Source organism: Mastigoproctus giganteus, chromosome 9, assembly GCF_048544385.1.
Source record: "Mastigoproctus giganteus isolate SK-2022 chromosome 9, ASM4854438v1, whole genome shotgun sequence".
NCBI classification, from domain to species: Eukaryota; Metazoa; Arthropoda; class Arachnida; order Uropygi; family Thelyphonidae; genus Mastigoproctus; species Mastigoproctus giganteus.
This window is the reverse complement of record NC_143583.1, coordinates 155,850,791-155,868,487: the sequence shown is the minus strand read 5'-3', so window position 1 is coordinate 155,868,487 and position 17,697 is coordinate 155,850,791. Positions and strand designations below refer to the sequence as shown.

Genomic DNA, 17,697 nt, shown 5'->3' with positions numbered 1-17,697 from the left:
TAATATCAACATACTAGTAAGGGTGTAACCTGTTGTACTGTGTACTCCTCTGTATTACTATAAATAGCAGAAAAAGACAATGTGTTTTGAGTGATGCTGCATCTGTGCAGGGAAGAGTGCCCCTCTTCAGGCAATAACGACATGGAAGGGGATCCCCCCACTTTATGGCAAGATATAAAATCCCTATGACAAGATATAAAACCCAGATGGCCAGACAACCTATTCAACAAGTGAGAAGAACCTCACTGTTGAGACCTCACCTGCAGATGATAAAGCTGATACTGAGGATGGGGGGAGGGTGATTGGGGCCCCATTCCTCATCCAGAAAGAAGCTACCACTCAAGAAACAGAAGGACACCAAGATACCAGAAGCTCCAAGCTCTCCCCCAACTTTGGGAAGATGCTGTAGATCAGTGGCATCCAACCTACGGCCCGGATATGGCCCACACATTATTTTTATATAACCTGCATGGAAAGTAAACTAAAACAGAATTTTAAATTTTGTTAATTATCAAAAAAATTTTCTCATTAAATGTTTTATTCAGCAAATGTAATTGTGCATTGTATTTAATAAAATTTTTGAATATTTTCAATTTTAGGCATATAATTATATTTATTTATTCACCTTAATATTGAAAAGCAGTAATCCTTTTCAGATTGTAAATTTTCAATTTACAAGCAAAAGTATTTTTTTAAAAAAAAACAAGTCAGTCATATTTTTATAATTTTAATATACAGTAATACCCCAACTTACACTACCCCGACTTACGTGAACTCGGAGTTATGCGGTTCTTGATTTTTTCGTTTGGTGTATATCTAAAATTAGCTTACCAGTGATTTGGAAGTCAAATCATAAAGCTTGAGTGACAGCTTCCGTTTTTGAGGACTGGTTTGGTCACCACTTCATACCCGAAGTCAAACGTTATTGCAAGTCTAAACAGATTCCATTTAAAGTGATGCTTCTTATTGACAATGCACCCGGTCACCCTCCTGCCACCCTAATTAATTTCGACCCACGTGTGAAAGTTGTGTTTTTGCCTCCAAACACAACCAGCTTGCTTCAACCGATGGACCAGGGAGTCACCAAAACATTCAAGGCTTACTACACGAGGCATTCGTTTGCACGTCTGAATGAAACTATGAGACAAAATAGTGAGACATCTGTTAAAGACTTTTGGAAACAATTCAATGTTTTAGATGCCGTAAGAATCATTGAAGAATCTTGGGATGAAATTCACAAAAAAAACATTGAATGGTGTCTGGAAGAAACTTTGTCCATTTTTTTTTTTTTTTTTTTTTTTTAAATGAGACGAAAACAATGCCAGAAACTGATCATGTCGCTCATGTGATAGAAGAAGCTGTTAATCTTGCCAGGCAATTAGATTTGGAAGTCAATGGTGATGATGTCAACGAGCTGTTGGATTCACATAGTCAGGAGCTGACAATGAATGAGCTCATAGAGATGCGTGAGCAAAACGTCACTGATGTATCCGACACTTCAGACCCAGTTCCACCAGAAAAGCACATAACAATTGCAAGTTTGACAGAAGGTCTCAGCTCAATTGAAAAGGGCTTAAAAATTTTAGAACACATAGACTCCAATGAAGAACGCGTTATAACTACAAAGCAAGGAATAAAAAAATTATTAGCTTGCTACAAAGAAATTCTGCATGAAAAAAAGAAGGCACTGTGTCATCAGACGAATTTGTTAGATTTTATGAAGCCATCAACATCGAAATAACTTTTTACATAACTCATTTATTTTTTTAATACATATTTTGTATTAATATGTATAAATAACTGCAATTTTATTAAATATTTTTCTTCTAAACTAGTGTTTTTGTTAGTCCTTGGTCCCAATTAAACAAAATTTATATGTATTTATATGCAAAGTTGTACCCCGACTTACGCGAATTCGACTTAAGCGATTTTCGTCGGACCCACCTATCGCGTAACTTCGGGGTATTACTGTAATAAAAAAAAAAAAAATCACTGATGTAGATTTGTTGCACATAAAAGTGTTGGGAATTTTCATTTTTTATATATAGCCTGAAAATAAAGAACTTTACATGAAAACAGAAATTTCCTTTTACAAGTAACAAGATATGGAAAATGTAACATGCTAATTTTTCTCGAATCTCTCAGTGTTGCCCACAAAACAAATCTAACTTTGAACATTGCCCCTGCATGGGAAAAGCTTGGACGCCACTGCTGTACATGATGAGGAATTACCCACCTTTTTGAACAAGAACATTCAAACCCTCAAGGTAATACCTCACTAAGGCATAAAGCAGGATGCTGTTTGAATAGTGAAAATAGCAGAGGCACAAAGGTGGCACTGCCTCACATTATGCACTGCTGGGGATACTAGAGAAACTGCTCTGTGAACTCATCATAGAAATCAAATTAAAGTTACTAATGAACAGTTCCAATAGAACTAATTTCATCCTATCCATAAATACAGGCAGCCCTGCTTTTGTGGATTTAAGTATCCAGACCCAGCTGCTGGCCAGCAACCAGCAAGGAACAAGTCAACCTAACAGATATCCTATGCAGCCAAATTTAAATTGCCTATGGTACATGGTAAAATGCTTATTATCAAGGGTGGTGGTTGATGGCAGTGACACTACTAACAGCAATACAGTTAAGAGCACAGTTCTACAAACTGTTACAGCCTAAAACGAGGAACATACAAATCAAGGGCATATGCAAAATATAACAAGAGAATAATCCTGGAAGCTGCTATGAAAACAGGTATTGAGAAGATCAAGTTCTACGGAGCAGATGAAAACGCCAGCCTCATTTTTGAAACCGCTACACTTATGGGGCCCAGCTTCATAATTTTTGATGTGGATGCATCCATCCAGAAAGACAACCTGATAGAAGAAATGTATAACAGGAATCTCTTTAACCATATTGACAAGGAAGAGGCCTTGAAAGAAGTAAAAATACAATTATCCACCAAGACCAGAGCACAACATTGGTTAAACTGGATCCTTAAACTCAAGGATTTAGGAGACAGCTATACAGCAGGAGAGAATATTTCTGGGCTGGTCATCTCACAGCTTTCCGGATTCTTTAACAGTCCTGAAATGTATAACTGCTTAGGCAATGGCCACATTTGCTAAATGCCTTAAATAAACTGCCAGTACATGGCTACTGCATGGAAGCAGGACAACAACATAAGGAGTGCCCTAACAAATTAGTATTAGTATTAGCAATGGCCACATGGTGAAGGAAGCCTATAGCTTATGCGGCACCAGCCAAAAATTTTTTTAAAAAAATAATAATAATAATAAAAATAACAAAAAATAAATAAATAACAAAAAAATAAATAAAATAAAATAATAATAAGAAGAAAATAAAATAATAATAATTAATAAATAAGAGAAAGGGAAATGGACAACATAAGTGTTTCCCTCCTCTCATAGGTAATTCTGTAGGTAACAAATCATCGACATCCGGTGCCAACTGCAGGGCAATAAAAAACCCAGTGACCATCCTATGAGGGATAGAACTTGCCTCATTTACAAAAAAGCAGAAGATATTATCCAGAGCAACATGAACTATGGAAAACAGAGCATTAATCCAACCATCTTCCAGGCTTTGTATACCACAGATTAAATGGCCAAAAATCCATTTCAGTGGCTACCCAGCTTCATCTTCTCATGGAGGAGTTAAACCTGGACACCCAACTCCTTCAGGAACCCTATTGAATTTGTGGCACGGTACCTGGATACTCACCAACATATAGGAGGATTCAGACTGCTCAATAAAACTGCCTCACAGCAATCATCATTTAATACTGATCTGGTCACCAGGATTGACTCACTGTGCTCCTTCACCTTTCTAGGGCAACAGTAGAAGGGAATTTGGATATATTACACTTCCAATGTCTTATTTCCAGTTAGGCACTGATATACATTCTCATATTGCTCACCTGGAGCAGGTTTTTGAGCTACTTGGAAATGGTGCTGCTGTGGTCCATGCTGCCAATTCAAATGCAAGGTCAACATGTGGGTACAATACCACAACTGATGACAGAGGGGATGTATTTGAGGAATTCATTGCCTCCCAAGGGCTGTAAATTGCTAATCTGCCGGAACAGCTCAAGTACAGGAGGTTCCAATCTGAAATTGACATTAATTACCCTATCATGGGCAGTTAATGATACTGCTACACCAGCAACCACGAACTCGTGACTTCAGATTCTTTGTGAAGATAGAAAAATGGGGGATTTTTTTAAATATCTCTGAAGAAGCTCTCAAATATCTATCTGCAGAGTGGTACCAAAATATGAACAGTCAACAAAAAACAGAATTTCTCCAAAATCTGCTTTACAAGGATTCATGTTCTTCACACAAAGAAATTTACGAATTATCGAGTTCCCTATGGTGATCAGAGGAGCTAACTGGCCTCCATAACTCAATCAAATGTGCAGGTAAAGAACTCCAAAAGAAGTGCAGGCCCCATACACAACAAGGTGTTGACCAGTATAAATTTAAGTATAAGATGAATTCATGCAAAAATTGGTGCACAACAAAACTGGGTTAACCGATGTCACCAACTCCACACATACAAATGGCTCTAGTGAAACCATATCTTGGGAGGAAATGAATAAAATTCTCAATGACCTAATTTATCAGGGCCAATCCTGCCTTGAAAATACTAGGAGTAAGAATATTCTTGACCTTCCCTCATCATTACTCACAAATCAGATGACATCACAGGGCTTAAGTACTGGAACCATTGACAGGTACTGGTCATGCAGTCATTAGCTGGAATATGAAGAAAGATGATGCAATAGTTAAAGGTAAAGGCATGGGTTTTAATTCCAGAAAAGGGTACAATGGGAGTTTAAAGCAGTATCTATTAATTGGGCTGGTACATTAGAATCAAGGCATACCTTCAAAGCATTGTAGTGAAACCTACAAGAAGTATTGAATCCTATAAGTACAAGTTGATCTGTAATAGTACCACAAAAAAAGTTAGAGAGGCCAAGACTGGATATGAGAAAGCACTGGCTAAGAGAGCAAAGAATGGAGACAGGGAATTTTCATTATATGTGAATACAAAGAAGAATAAAACGATTTGGACCCTTGTGTACTGAGTGTGGGAAAGTCTCAGATAACCCAGTTGATGTTGCGGATGAACTGAATAGGTACTTTGCATTGGACTTTACTGACGAAAGTCCCTTCAAGCTGAGAAGAGGCTGTGCAGTAAAGTCGAGTCATACGAAATTAGTGATTTCGCAATTATAAATGATTGTTTATTAGAAAAAATTCTTGGAGTTGATGGCATATACCTGGTAGTTTTGAGGGAGATTGCCAGGGAGTGTATTGAATCACTGAGGTTAATTACAAGGAGCATTCAATAATTATCTACCTACCTATGAAGGAAATGAGACAGAGGCAAAAATATTTTTTTATTATTTTTCAATGTAACTGCCCTGAACTTCAACAGACTTGTTCCATTTTGTTGGCAATGAGGAAATACCAGACAAATAAAATTCTTTGTCCTGCCCGTCAAAGAACACATAAACAGCAGGCTTCAGTTCATTATTATCAGAAAAACAATGCCCATGTATGTTTTTCTTGAGGTGTTGAAACAGGAAATAGTCACTGGGGGCCAGATCCGGAATGTAAGGTGGATGAGTAAGTTCTGTAAAGTCATAGTCTCTCAAAGCAGCAGCAACATGTGACTCGTGTGCTCGTGCATTGTCCTGAAGAAGCAGCACTCTTTTGGAAAGTTTTCCACAGCGTTTTTCTTTTATAACATCCCTTAGGCAGTACAGTAGTGACTGTCTTGTGATCCAAGTGATGAATGTACAAAATTCTCTCAGCATCCCAAAATATGGTGGCCATAATCTTGCCAGCTGAAGGTTGTGTCCGAAATTTTTTGGTTGGGGGAGAACCATTGTGCTTCCATTGCATTGATTCTTGCTTGATCTCAGGATCTCAGTGATGAAATCAAGTTTCATCATCTGTAACAATTTCAGGTTCCTTTCCATAAAGCTCTAAATTCTCCTCACAACACCATACTCTAAACTGCTTCTGCACAGTGGTCAGAAATCTGGGGACCCACCTTGCACTGATTTTAGTCATCCCCAAATGTTCATGGAGGGTGGTTATAACTGTTCCCTGAAATATGTAATATTCCCTAGAGATTTGGGAGATACCTTTAAATGTCTGTCATTCAGCATAAGGGTTTCCACAGCTTGCCACATTTCTGGAGTGGTTGCTGTCACTGGCCTTACTGGACGCGAATCATCTTTGATGGATTCTCTACCCTACTTGAATTGTTTTGACCAAAATTTCACCTGGTACTCTGAAGGCACTGTTGCCATACACAGCCACCATCCTTTCATGAATGGCCTTTGGCCCATTTCCTTCTTTGGTGAGAAATTTGATGACTGAACAATGCTGATTTCACCAAATCCATAATTTGATGCAGGTGTCTTCCTTCTTTCTATTACAGCAGCACAATCTAAAAATATAGTGGGATCAAAATTAGTATGATTAAAATTGAGATAGGGAGGAACACGATAAATCATGAATCATTGAAATATAATTATGGGAAGTACCTAAGGTAGATAACACTACCCAACAAATTTTTTTTTCCGTCATACCTCTGGAACGAAAGTTGGTCATTCTGAACAAAATTAATGTCCTGATTATGAAAATATTAATCTTTTACTTCTGTCGCATCTACATCAAAAGATATACACATTTTTTTGAATTCCTTGTTTTTATACAATATCAGCATACATGGTTGTAATTATTACACACAATATATGTTACTTAGACATATTTCCCACTCAATGATTTCCTTTTATACTTCAGATTGCTTTCTTGTTTAAGGAACCAACAGTAATCTCCCATAATGGCAGCAGAGTACCAGCGACCTTTGTATCGTTTTTCCATTGCAGATATGTCCTGGTGGAAGCGCTCTCCTTGTTCATCACTGACATCTACTTAGTTTTCAGGAAAGAAATCCAGATGGGAATGAAGGAAATGCATTTTCAATGACATTCGGCACCCCATTTTCTTGTAACATTTCAGCAAGTTTGTCACCAGTTGCTCATAGTTCTCTTCTTTTCTCTTTCTGTGGAATCCGTGTATGACAGCTTTGAAAGATCTCCATGCAGCCAATTCAACATCATTCAGGTTTCTTTGAAATTCTTCATCTTTTAGGAGCTTTCTTATTTGAGGACCTATGAAAATTCCTTCCTTCAGCTTTGCATGAGATAAATTTGGAAACATTTTCAGTAAATATGTGAATCCTCTGCTTTCTTTATCCAGTGCCTTAGTGAAATTCTTAATCAGTCCAAGCTTGATGTGTAAAAGGGGAAGAAAAACTTTTGTGGATCAACCAATGGAACAGACTTTGCATTGCTTTTGCCGGGAATATATTGATCTCTCTTGTCCCAGTGTTGTACGACGTAGCGGTTGGCTGTTGCACAACTATCCCACAAACACAGGAAACGACAGTATTTAGTGAAACCAACTTGCAACCCAACAAGCAGTCGAATCACTTTGAGATCACCACAAATATTCCAACCACAGTCATGGTAACGTATAGCAGCAAGATTCTGAGACATACTATCATAAGTTTCTTTTAGGCCAACAGAATGAACAAGAGAAATTGATGGTAAAGTATTTCCATTACGAAGCAATACTGCTTCATAATGGATGCTTGGTTCATTGATGCTTTGACGCATCAATGAACAAATGCCTTTCAGAGGTATTGTGATCAATGTTCAGTTCGTGAATAAGACCAACGATGTCTTTACAGACACACATGTTGTTTTCTATTGCAAAATATCTTGAAAACTCTTCATTTCGCTTACGGTATATTGTAATGTTTGTACCTTTGGCGAGTAAGTTCCACTGTTGTAGTCTGGATCCAAGTAATTCACCCTTCTCTTTGGGTAAGCCCAAGTCTCTGATCAAGTCGTTTAATTCTTCTTGTTCAATGTAGTGTGGGGCCTTTTCTTTTTCTGGCTCATATTCCAAATCATGTGAAGCACATGGTTCTACGACATCTGGTAAAATGATTTCTTCTATACCTTCATCACTACTTCCAATACCCCAAGATTTTGGTGGCACGGGTACTGGTAGTTCTTTACCGTGTAGCACTAGCCTAATTGCTGATGGGATATTTGGATATTTGATGAAGTGCTTGCTCTTTTTGGAAATACCTTTTATTTTTGTCATGCAGAAATAGCAGTCGTCGAAATGATTCTTGGGCTCGTGCCACACCATAGGGACGGCAAAAGGTAATGCTCTCAGCTCTTGCCATATAACCAAAGCCCTAAGTTGGTTGTACAAGTAATACAGTAGATATGTGGAGCCCATTTTTTTTTTCTTGGTCACCGATCTTGCAGCCGAAGTACAATGAATATGCAACTTTTGTGACATTGTATATTTTCTTCCTCTGAGTTTTTGGGGTTAAATGTCCACAAACACAGCAGAAGTTGTCTGGGTGATTGACACAAGTTCTGTGCTTTGTCTTCTCCATTTTAACAACGCATTAACCTAAAAACAGTAAAAGAAATTGGTAAAATTGAACAGAAGGTGAATTCTTGTAGTGTAGTTTATCATACACTATATATTGAACAGTTGAATGGTGCAATAAAATTAATAAAAATACTGACTTGTCTGGAAAAGTGCATCAAAATCAAAATATACTATATTGGAAGAACAGTAATGATGTACTTGCCTAACTTTTAGCCCAATAAACAAAACCAAAAGTTAATAAGTTTAAAAATTGTATTTCAAACAGTAATGATATCTTTGTACACAATCCAGTTATCTATCGTTATCTTAAAACTGAGATGTGATAGGAAATTTTTATGATCGATTTTAAATTCTATACATAAAACTTGACCAGACAAACAACCACTGATTTGCTGGAGGTAAAAATCATGTTGGGTAGCGTAATTTATTGAACACCCCTCATATGAGAGCATCTTTGGACTTGGGGGAGATTCTTTTGGACTGCAGAAGTTCGCAACTACAGACCAGTTAGTCTGACTTCAGTGGTAGGAAAATTCTTAGAGGCAATAAGAGTGCAATCCAGGAATGTTTAGATAGATATAGCATCTGAAGGACACACAATATGGCTTTGTTAAGGGAATGTTTAATTAACTTAATAGGCTATTTCGACACAGTTACTCATGAGTTGGATGTAGGGAACAATTTCAACATACAGTGAAATCTTGTTAATACAAACTCATTTTATACAAAGTACTCATATATATGAAGCACATACCATTTCCCTGCAAAAGGATAGGCTTTTCTATGTAAATATATTTGTTTATTACAAAATTTGGTTAATATGTATTACAAAGTTCATTTTCACCATGTGAGAAATAAATATTGTTATTTTCTATGTTTAATATAAATCTTGGCACAGCTGTCCAATCACTGCCCCTATATGCCTCTGGCCACCCGGTTCCTTGCTCGCCAAAAGAGGGCACTAACTTGTTAGAAATACTTTTGTGTAAACAAAACCAGTTTATGGTAGCACAACATAAGTGCACTCTACAAAACATTTATGTGAAGGATGAGGTGTTAAATTAACAAAAGAATAAAAACAGTTTCTCTAAGTTGTTAACATACACTCCCTCGCTCCAGATGGAATTAAGGTCAGTTGCAATTGTTAAGTGAGTTCAAAGAGTCATTTGCTACAGTACACAGTAATCTATTTTTGTGTCATTTTATCTGAGCTGATGTCTTTTTTAGAACTTGTGTCTTTAAATTAATTTAGAGTTTGTTTATATTAAATCTTATCTAGCAGTGTTATGATGAAAAACATAAATAGACAGAATTAAGCCTGTAGATTAAACTGAAAATTATACAAGAGGCTGATAGGTGGTGGAACAAAGCAAAACAGACATTGCAAAGGAACACAACATACCTTTACCTATTTTATCTACAATACAAAATAATGGATACCTACCAAACTTAAAAAAATAATAAATATAAAAAGATACAAAGACTTATAAAATAAAAAAATCCATTGTAATCCAATTAACATAGGAGAACCAGAGAACAAATTAGAATAGTAAGGGGAAAAACTGAACACCGAGTACATTTTCAAGCTCCTTAACAGAATCATTTTAAAAGAAACACTGATCCATTAAACAGAAGAAATATAATTATAAAAGCAAATATGGAAAAATATATATTAAACAGGGAAAACATTAGAAACAAGAATTTCTGAACATTTTAAACACAAAATATGAAATTACAGACCACATTTATATTTGCAAAAAATTTTCTGGGAAATAAAATGAAATAGCACAGAAAAAATAAAAATTGTAACTGGATATTTGAGTGGTAACAGCACTTGCTGAACAATCCTTCAGTAGGTCTCAATTACTTTCCTATGGTCTAATTAATATCCTTACAGCCAGCTTCAGTTCTTGGGGTAATAATGTTATAAATATCTCAGCAGGCCCTGAACTTCCCCTACTACCTTGCAAATGACTACACAACCAAGTAGGAGAGTCTGGAGTAGGGTAAGAATTCAAATGCACCTATGCTTTTAGCCACAATAAAATATGCAGCCTGTGTCTTCTCTCCCCCCCCACCCCATACAATAGCAATTTCCCCAAAACAGTTACCACTGCCTCACCAGCATTGGTCAATATTCTTACAGCTTTTCTACTCAAATGTTTCCTACCTCTAGTCAAATCATAGTCCCTTCTATTAACAAGAGCATGGCATGACATGAAAAAAAAAAAATCTATCCCACAAACTTTGCACAATATTTCCAGGTCAGAGCTAGCTGGGTAAAATTCCAGACAATTCCACATTTAGCCTTAACCCATAGTTTTAAAAACATCACCTCATACCTACAAAGTAAGATCTCAGATTGCATATGTAATATTATTAGTACCTGCAAGAATAACACATCACTTTTGCACCCTTAAAAGACAACTATTCCATAATACTATTAACTTTCGCACTAGGCAGACATGACCTGTTCCTGTTCCACCTATTCCTGTTAAAAAACATATTTATTTCTCATTTCTCTAAAAATTACTAAGATTAAATGCAACCCCCCCCAGGGACAAGCATCTTCTTCCTTGGTGAACCATCCCTGCAGCCAGATGGATGCATGCATGTATGCATGCACATGTCTCTCTACCATAGTGGTTCTGGAATGCTAGTTCACAGCTTTGTGTTAAAGCAACTCTGTGAAGCTGGTTCTGAGTGTAATATTTGCAGCATAAGTGTGTGTTGGAGGATGCATGGAGGGAGACATCAATATTGTAGTTGATTCCTGAGTACCTCATGTCCCTTGATTTAATTTTCTTCAAGGCATCGACTCATTTACTCAGCTACTCAATTTTGTCCATCAAAACACTGAATTTTGCTCCAATATCTCCTCTCTTTGCATCTACTATACACACTGGGATCATCTGACAATATATATTCTAGTATATATTGCCAGCAGTGATACTCTGACCAACAGAAAAATTTCCTGCAGCAGTTCTCTTGTGAGTTATAACATTACAAGTCATGCCTTCCCGAATCATGCTAACTTTGCTGTATCTAGTTCTAACCACAATTATGACTAAAAATTTTAAAACTAAATTTACAGAATATCAGAATATATTATAGTGTTATGCAATATACTCAATAAAATATTATTTATAATATGATGAAGTACTTTAAAATATTCTAAAAATTAGAGGTGTGACAGTAATTGGACTTTAACATAATTTTTTTAACTATTGTAGTAATTAACTGTTTCCAAAATACAATTGAAAACAATCTATAAAATGAAATAGAATATTATTTGCAGTAAAATGTAACACCATTAATAGCAAGTTATATTAATATTTTTAACTCTGCAAAAAAAAAAAAAAAAAAATTCAACCAAATGCTTACCTTATTATGCCAAGAAAACAAAGCCCAAGTTGATACAAGAATTTCAATTTTAATGTAACATTTGAACTCATAAATTAAAAAATCAACATCTGTGTGATCAGAATGAAAAAAAAACAACAATTGATCATAAAATCACATACTAACCACCTCATTGTAATTTTATCAAATATTTTGATGTACATAATATAAATGATCATCAGGTTCAGCACTTACACCCTTTTACACTCATCTTTTGACTATTGAGTGTGCAGAAGTTGGCCAATGCTAATACAGAAAATTATATACAAACATTAGCCAATATACAAATTTTAAGCAACTTTGTAAACCTTAATCTTCCCATATGTTAACATTTTTACACTTGACAACTGCACACCATAATTACCATTAATATACTAAGGGGAAAAAAATATTTATTTTCTAATTTTTTTCTCATATAATTTATTTTTAAATGAACTGCAAAATTTATTTTGCTTTATGGCAAAAGTAAGAAAAAGACTTAAAGGCTTAGCTGCAAAACATTTAACAGAGTTCTAAAACCTTATATTTTACATTTCATTTCCTAATTTTGGATTTATAAACTGTACTTTCCATTTAATTACATTCCAGTTTTATGGAAAGCTTAAAACAAGTTTAAAAATGTATTTGTGGGTAAGAGGGATAGGAGGAAATCAATGTTTTCAAATATCATAATAAAACAATTAAAAAACATTCTGAAGGAAACATATCATGATTAAAACAACAGATATTCACAGAATGGAAATATTTACGGAAGTTTTAACTGCAAAAACCAAGCCATAAAAAATATTATATTACATTTTAAAAATCATTTTATAATATTCATAAGAAAACAATAATGACTATTATTATAAACAACACAAATGGTAAAACAATATTTACCATCAAAAGATCAAATGAATAATTCACAAAAAGGTTTAAAAATAAATTTAAACAATGATTTTGATTAAATGATAAAAATAAATAAATAATAATAATAATCATAATAAAAGATACTTTTAAATGACTTACGTGTACATTCCAGGAATGTTTCCCCAAAAATAACGAGCACGATTTTGAGGTGAGAAGTACTTTGAATCTATCATTGCAGGTTCAGACTTAAATATATATTAAAAAAAAAAAAAAAAGAAAGAAAGAAAGAAAGAAAGAAAGAATAAAGTGTCATTAATTGTGAAGTCAGATTGTTGCTTAAAAATATAAAAAATCAATAAATACAAATCCATGGAACTATCCACGGTATGACATTGTTCTTGGTCCATTCCTACTGATAGTTCTCCGTTCCCCTCCCCTATGGCCTGATTCATAATACTTGCTATTACACTGTATTCTTTCCAGCCTTTCTACAAAATATAAAGCAACGTAGTTTATTATCGGACTTTTAGTAATTACAGTAAGTGAGGCTGCAGTGAGTTATTTATATATATACAGTGGATTCCGGTTATTTGGGCCACCGGTTAATCGGGGCAGCCATTTATTTGGGACAAATCTTAAAAAACAGAAACCAATCGAGAAAATAGCCAGGGTTTACTTCGCTTAATTGGGACAGCATGCCGTTTAATCGGGGCAGGAGACTGCAGCAATGGAGATTACCCTACGATTGTCTCAGACGGTACCACGTGGTTCGGTTGAAAATCTGGAGGTCACAACCATAAAACAATAAAAACAATTAGCAGCCACCTGTTTATTGGGCTTTTCTGTTAGTGAAATCTATCATAAACAGACAGTAAACTCGATCTTACTGAATTTGCAATAATACCGACAGCCTGAATTCTGTGGGTTATTATGGTGAAATGTGTTTACACTTCCATGAAATCTTTAATCATATAAAAAAATTAATTTTCAGCTCTTCTCTTCATTCCTATTTTTAAAGCTTTGTAACTCGTTACTCGGTTCTCACTTGCGCATATTGTGTTACTTGCAATTTGTGTGTGTGCCATGTTCTTTGTTATTGATTGCTTATCTTTTTACTGTTTTAAATTTTAATCCCCACCCACAAATGTCAGTGAACAGAAATATCAATTGGTTCGTATGTACATATTAATTATTCCGATTAGCACGTATATTCTTCCGATTTTCACGTATCGTTTAATTTTTTAATTGGTAAGGTAATAAAAGGCAAATTTGTGCTTAATATATCTTTGCTTTTATAGGAATATGTGGATAATATTCCTCCTATTTTCGCTAATTGGAATCGCTGTTTAATAGAATTAAAATTCAATTCACAAACGTGATCACAATGACCGGCACTTACTACACATCGTATAGTAGTAGTAGTAGTAATGACATGTGATGCAAGAAAGCATGTGTATGAGCTTATGCAGCATCAGCCAAAAAAAAAAAAAAAAAACACACCATTCCCTCCAAATGCCTGTCCAGTTCCTCCTTAAATTTATTCAACTTATCAACTTCCACAACGTGAACGGTACTTTATTATGTTGAGTTTGTCGTAACGTGATTTGATTGTACAGTGAACCAATTGTAAATGGAGGGGGGGGTACACTGTATTTTTAACTATTTACGTGAAACTTCGGATAACTGGGGCAGCAGGTTAATCGGGCCAAAATGCACTAGTCCCGATGTGTCCCAAATAACCGGAATGGACTGTATTATACATATTTTTTATAAATATTTTTATGTGTTCAATAGTTTAATTGAACAGATAGTATGTCTTCTAGCAGTCTCCTTAATCCACTTTTAATTACCTTACAGCTACATCTAGAACGGCAAGGTCCGAATATAATCTTATTCATATATTATGTGAATAGGTTCATATTGTGAATAAGTGATGAATTCATACGTAATACATTTCAGTTTTGAACAGATTGTTTAATTCAATGTTAAGTTTTCACTTTGCTGGTTTGGTTTTTTTTTTTTTTTAGGAGCATTAGCAACTAAGGCCATATTGCTCCGGGATATGCGGTGGTCATTCCCTGACCTTTCCACATCCTCCGTATTTGGTGGTGACGGGCTCGAACCCCGGTCTAATCAAGAAGCGTGTGCTACGCACTGCTGCTCCTTCCCACCTGGCTACGGAGGCGCCTTTTCACTTTGCTTGTGCTAATATTATTATTTTCCCTTTTGTTCATTAAAATACCATTTTTTAGGCACGCACACACACACACACACACACGCGCACGCACGCATGCACCCGCGCGTGCGCACCAAAACAGCTTGTACTTAGCGAGGCATGGATGCTACAAGATTTCTAAATGTGTCTTTTGGTATCTGGTGCCAACATGTAACTAGCAGATTGGAGTTGCTGTTCCAACACAAACCACAGATGCTCGATGGGATTGATGTCTGGGGAATTTGGAGGTCAGGGCAATACCTGGAAGTCTTCCTCATGTTCAGCATACCAGTCTCAAACAATACGGGCAGTGTGGCATGGCGCATTATCCTGCTGAAATGTGGCACCACCAGAGGTAAGACCATTGCTATGGAAGGGGTGTACTTGGTCAGCAAGGATGTTTTATCATCTACGTGCTCCAGTAGACCTGTACAGGCATGCCTGCACAGGCATAACTGACAGGTTTACCTGAAGGTGTGTAGCGGCCATAACACTGATTAACAGAGCTCAGTATTAGGTATTTTTTATACTGTGTCCCAACCCTCACATATGCCGTAGTTCACCTGCAATTGTTTCGATTTACATAATGACTCGCTGGTCATAATGTTTTGACACATCGATGTATATGTACACACACACACACCGTGATCGCTGAATTACAACCATCTACCTAATTCACTTAAGCATTGACTACCCCAAATGTCTGAAAACATCCATAGGGATCTACATGCACCTGCAAGACTTTCCACAGTGTCAGAATAGATAACAGCTGCATGTTATTATGCCTCACTTCCCATTCCAAATCATTCCATAGGTGTTCAACTGGATTGAGGTCAGGCCAATTTGGAGGCCAAATTGTTCTTCGAAGTGCTTGTGCACAGTGCGGGCCTGATGACATGGTCCATTATTGTTTCAGAGGATCCCATTTATATCTGGGGGGGATGTAACATGGTAGGGTGTGCATGGTTTCCTAGAGTTGCCAGTAGGCCTCACCACTGAAACACTGTTCCACACACACTAGGAGTACTAGTCTTTGTCACCAAAACATGCCTCATATTACCTGTCTGGATAGTGGGAACCATGCATGATGGGTCCATGGACCCTATGTTGCTTGCACTACACATTAAAGCATCCAATGGTAAGTTGCACCAGCTTTTGGGCTTATCTGAACAGCACACTAATTTCGAGTGCTCCAGTGTCCAACCAGTGTGCTGTTGACACCACAGCATTAACCGTCAACAATGATCAGCAGCGGGGAGAGGGTCGTCTGCTGTGGAACCCGATCTGAGTGTGTGGCGCATCTTCAATTGGAATATTGTTCTTGCATTTCCCATATTGTATTGTGATGTCAACCGTTGCACAGTGACCTGCTGTTTATCCCATGCAATGCACTGCACCTTTTGCTCAACACGAACATCCACCTTGTGCAATATTTTACAGTTCTCTTAGCAGGAGGTGAATTAACCCATTCAACACCATTCTTTGTACACCTTAACCACAGTAGGCCATGAGCAACTGACAAGAAGTGCCATTTCTGATATGGAAGCACCCAACACACGAGCTCCCACAATTATGCTCTTTTAAAACTCCATGATATCTTTACTACATCCCATAGTTGCTACTTTATCACTTTGATGAGCATAGCATAACTAGACACAAATTATCACTGCTCTAATGTATTAGATTTTATACTACAAACTATGTAGCACAGTCCATTACAGATGGGATGGTTATAATTCAATGATCGTTGACTGTGTGCATGTCTTTTTTTTTCTATACAAGGGCTGTTCTGAAAACACGCGGACTGGCAACACTGCTTTGTTGCTATGGAAACGAGTGATGAGTTTGTGGTCTAGGAATGTTCCTCCACCTTGTCTCAGTTAGTTTGTGCAAGTGTATCAAGCAGTATCCATTTTTGTGTTCACTATAACAGTTTATGTGAAGTGTGTTTTATGATGTGGGATGAGAAAGATATTTTGTTAATTATTAGACAAAGAATTGTAATCGAATTTTGTGTAAAGTTAGGCAAAAGTGGTCAGAATATGTTTGAGATGATTCAAGAAGCATATGGTGAAGAAGCCTTGGGCAGAAGGGCCATATTTAAATGGTGGAAGCATTTTAAGGACGAGTAAAAGAAAGCATATGAGATGAACAAAGACACATGCATCCGTCAACCTCAGTGAACGATGAAAACATTGAGGAAGCTGAAATGTTATTGAAAGAAAATAGACGTTTATTGATTTGTGATCTGGCAGTTCAGTTGAATGTTGGTGTAGCAAGATGTCATGAAATTGTAAAGATGCACCTAAACATCTCACGTGTTTGGGCAAGATGGGTACTATGCGATCTTACCACGGAAAAAAAAAAGAACTCTGCACTGAACTTTGCCAAGCCTTTATTGACAAGGTGGAAGAACAGCCCGACTCTTTGAATAAAATAATCACGTGTGATGAGTCCTGGATTAAACATTTTGATCCCAAGTCCAAACAGCAGTCAAGCATATGGAAACACCACGATTCACCCCCTCCAAAAAAATTTCAAATTTTTGGTTCATCAAAAAAATTGATGTTGATTTTGTTTTTTGATGCCTGCAGAATAATACTGCAGCACTGGGTTCCTGAGAAATACACTGTAAATGGAGAATATTATGCTAACATTGTGAATTCACCTCAAAGGAGCAATTTGCAAAAAAAGACCAGAACTGCTTAATCA

General features: G+C 36.4%; 1 protein-coding gene across 6 annotated transcripts in view; it reads right to left on the bottom strand.

The window, feature by feature from the left end:
* Window positions 1–17,697, bottom strand: part of LOC150080831 (DNA (cytosine-5)-methyltransferase 3A-like) — a 945,959-nt gene that overhangs the window by 247,025 nt on the left and 681,237 nt on the right. For all 6 annotated transcript variants that reach the window (XR_016547435.1, XM_090382019.1, XM_090382022.1 and 3 more), the window contains one exon: window positions 12,930–13,015. Coding sequence is in view for 5 of the 6 variants with exons in the window: in XM_090382019.1 (XP_090238145.1) it covers window positions 12,930–13,015 (86 nt within the window). In the remaining variant the exon portion in view is untranslated. The remainder of the gene's footprint in view (window positions 1–12,929; window positions 13,016–17,697) is intronic.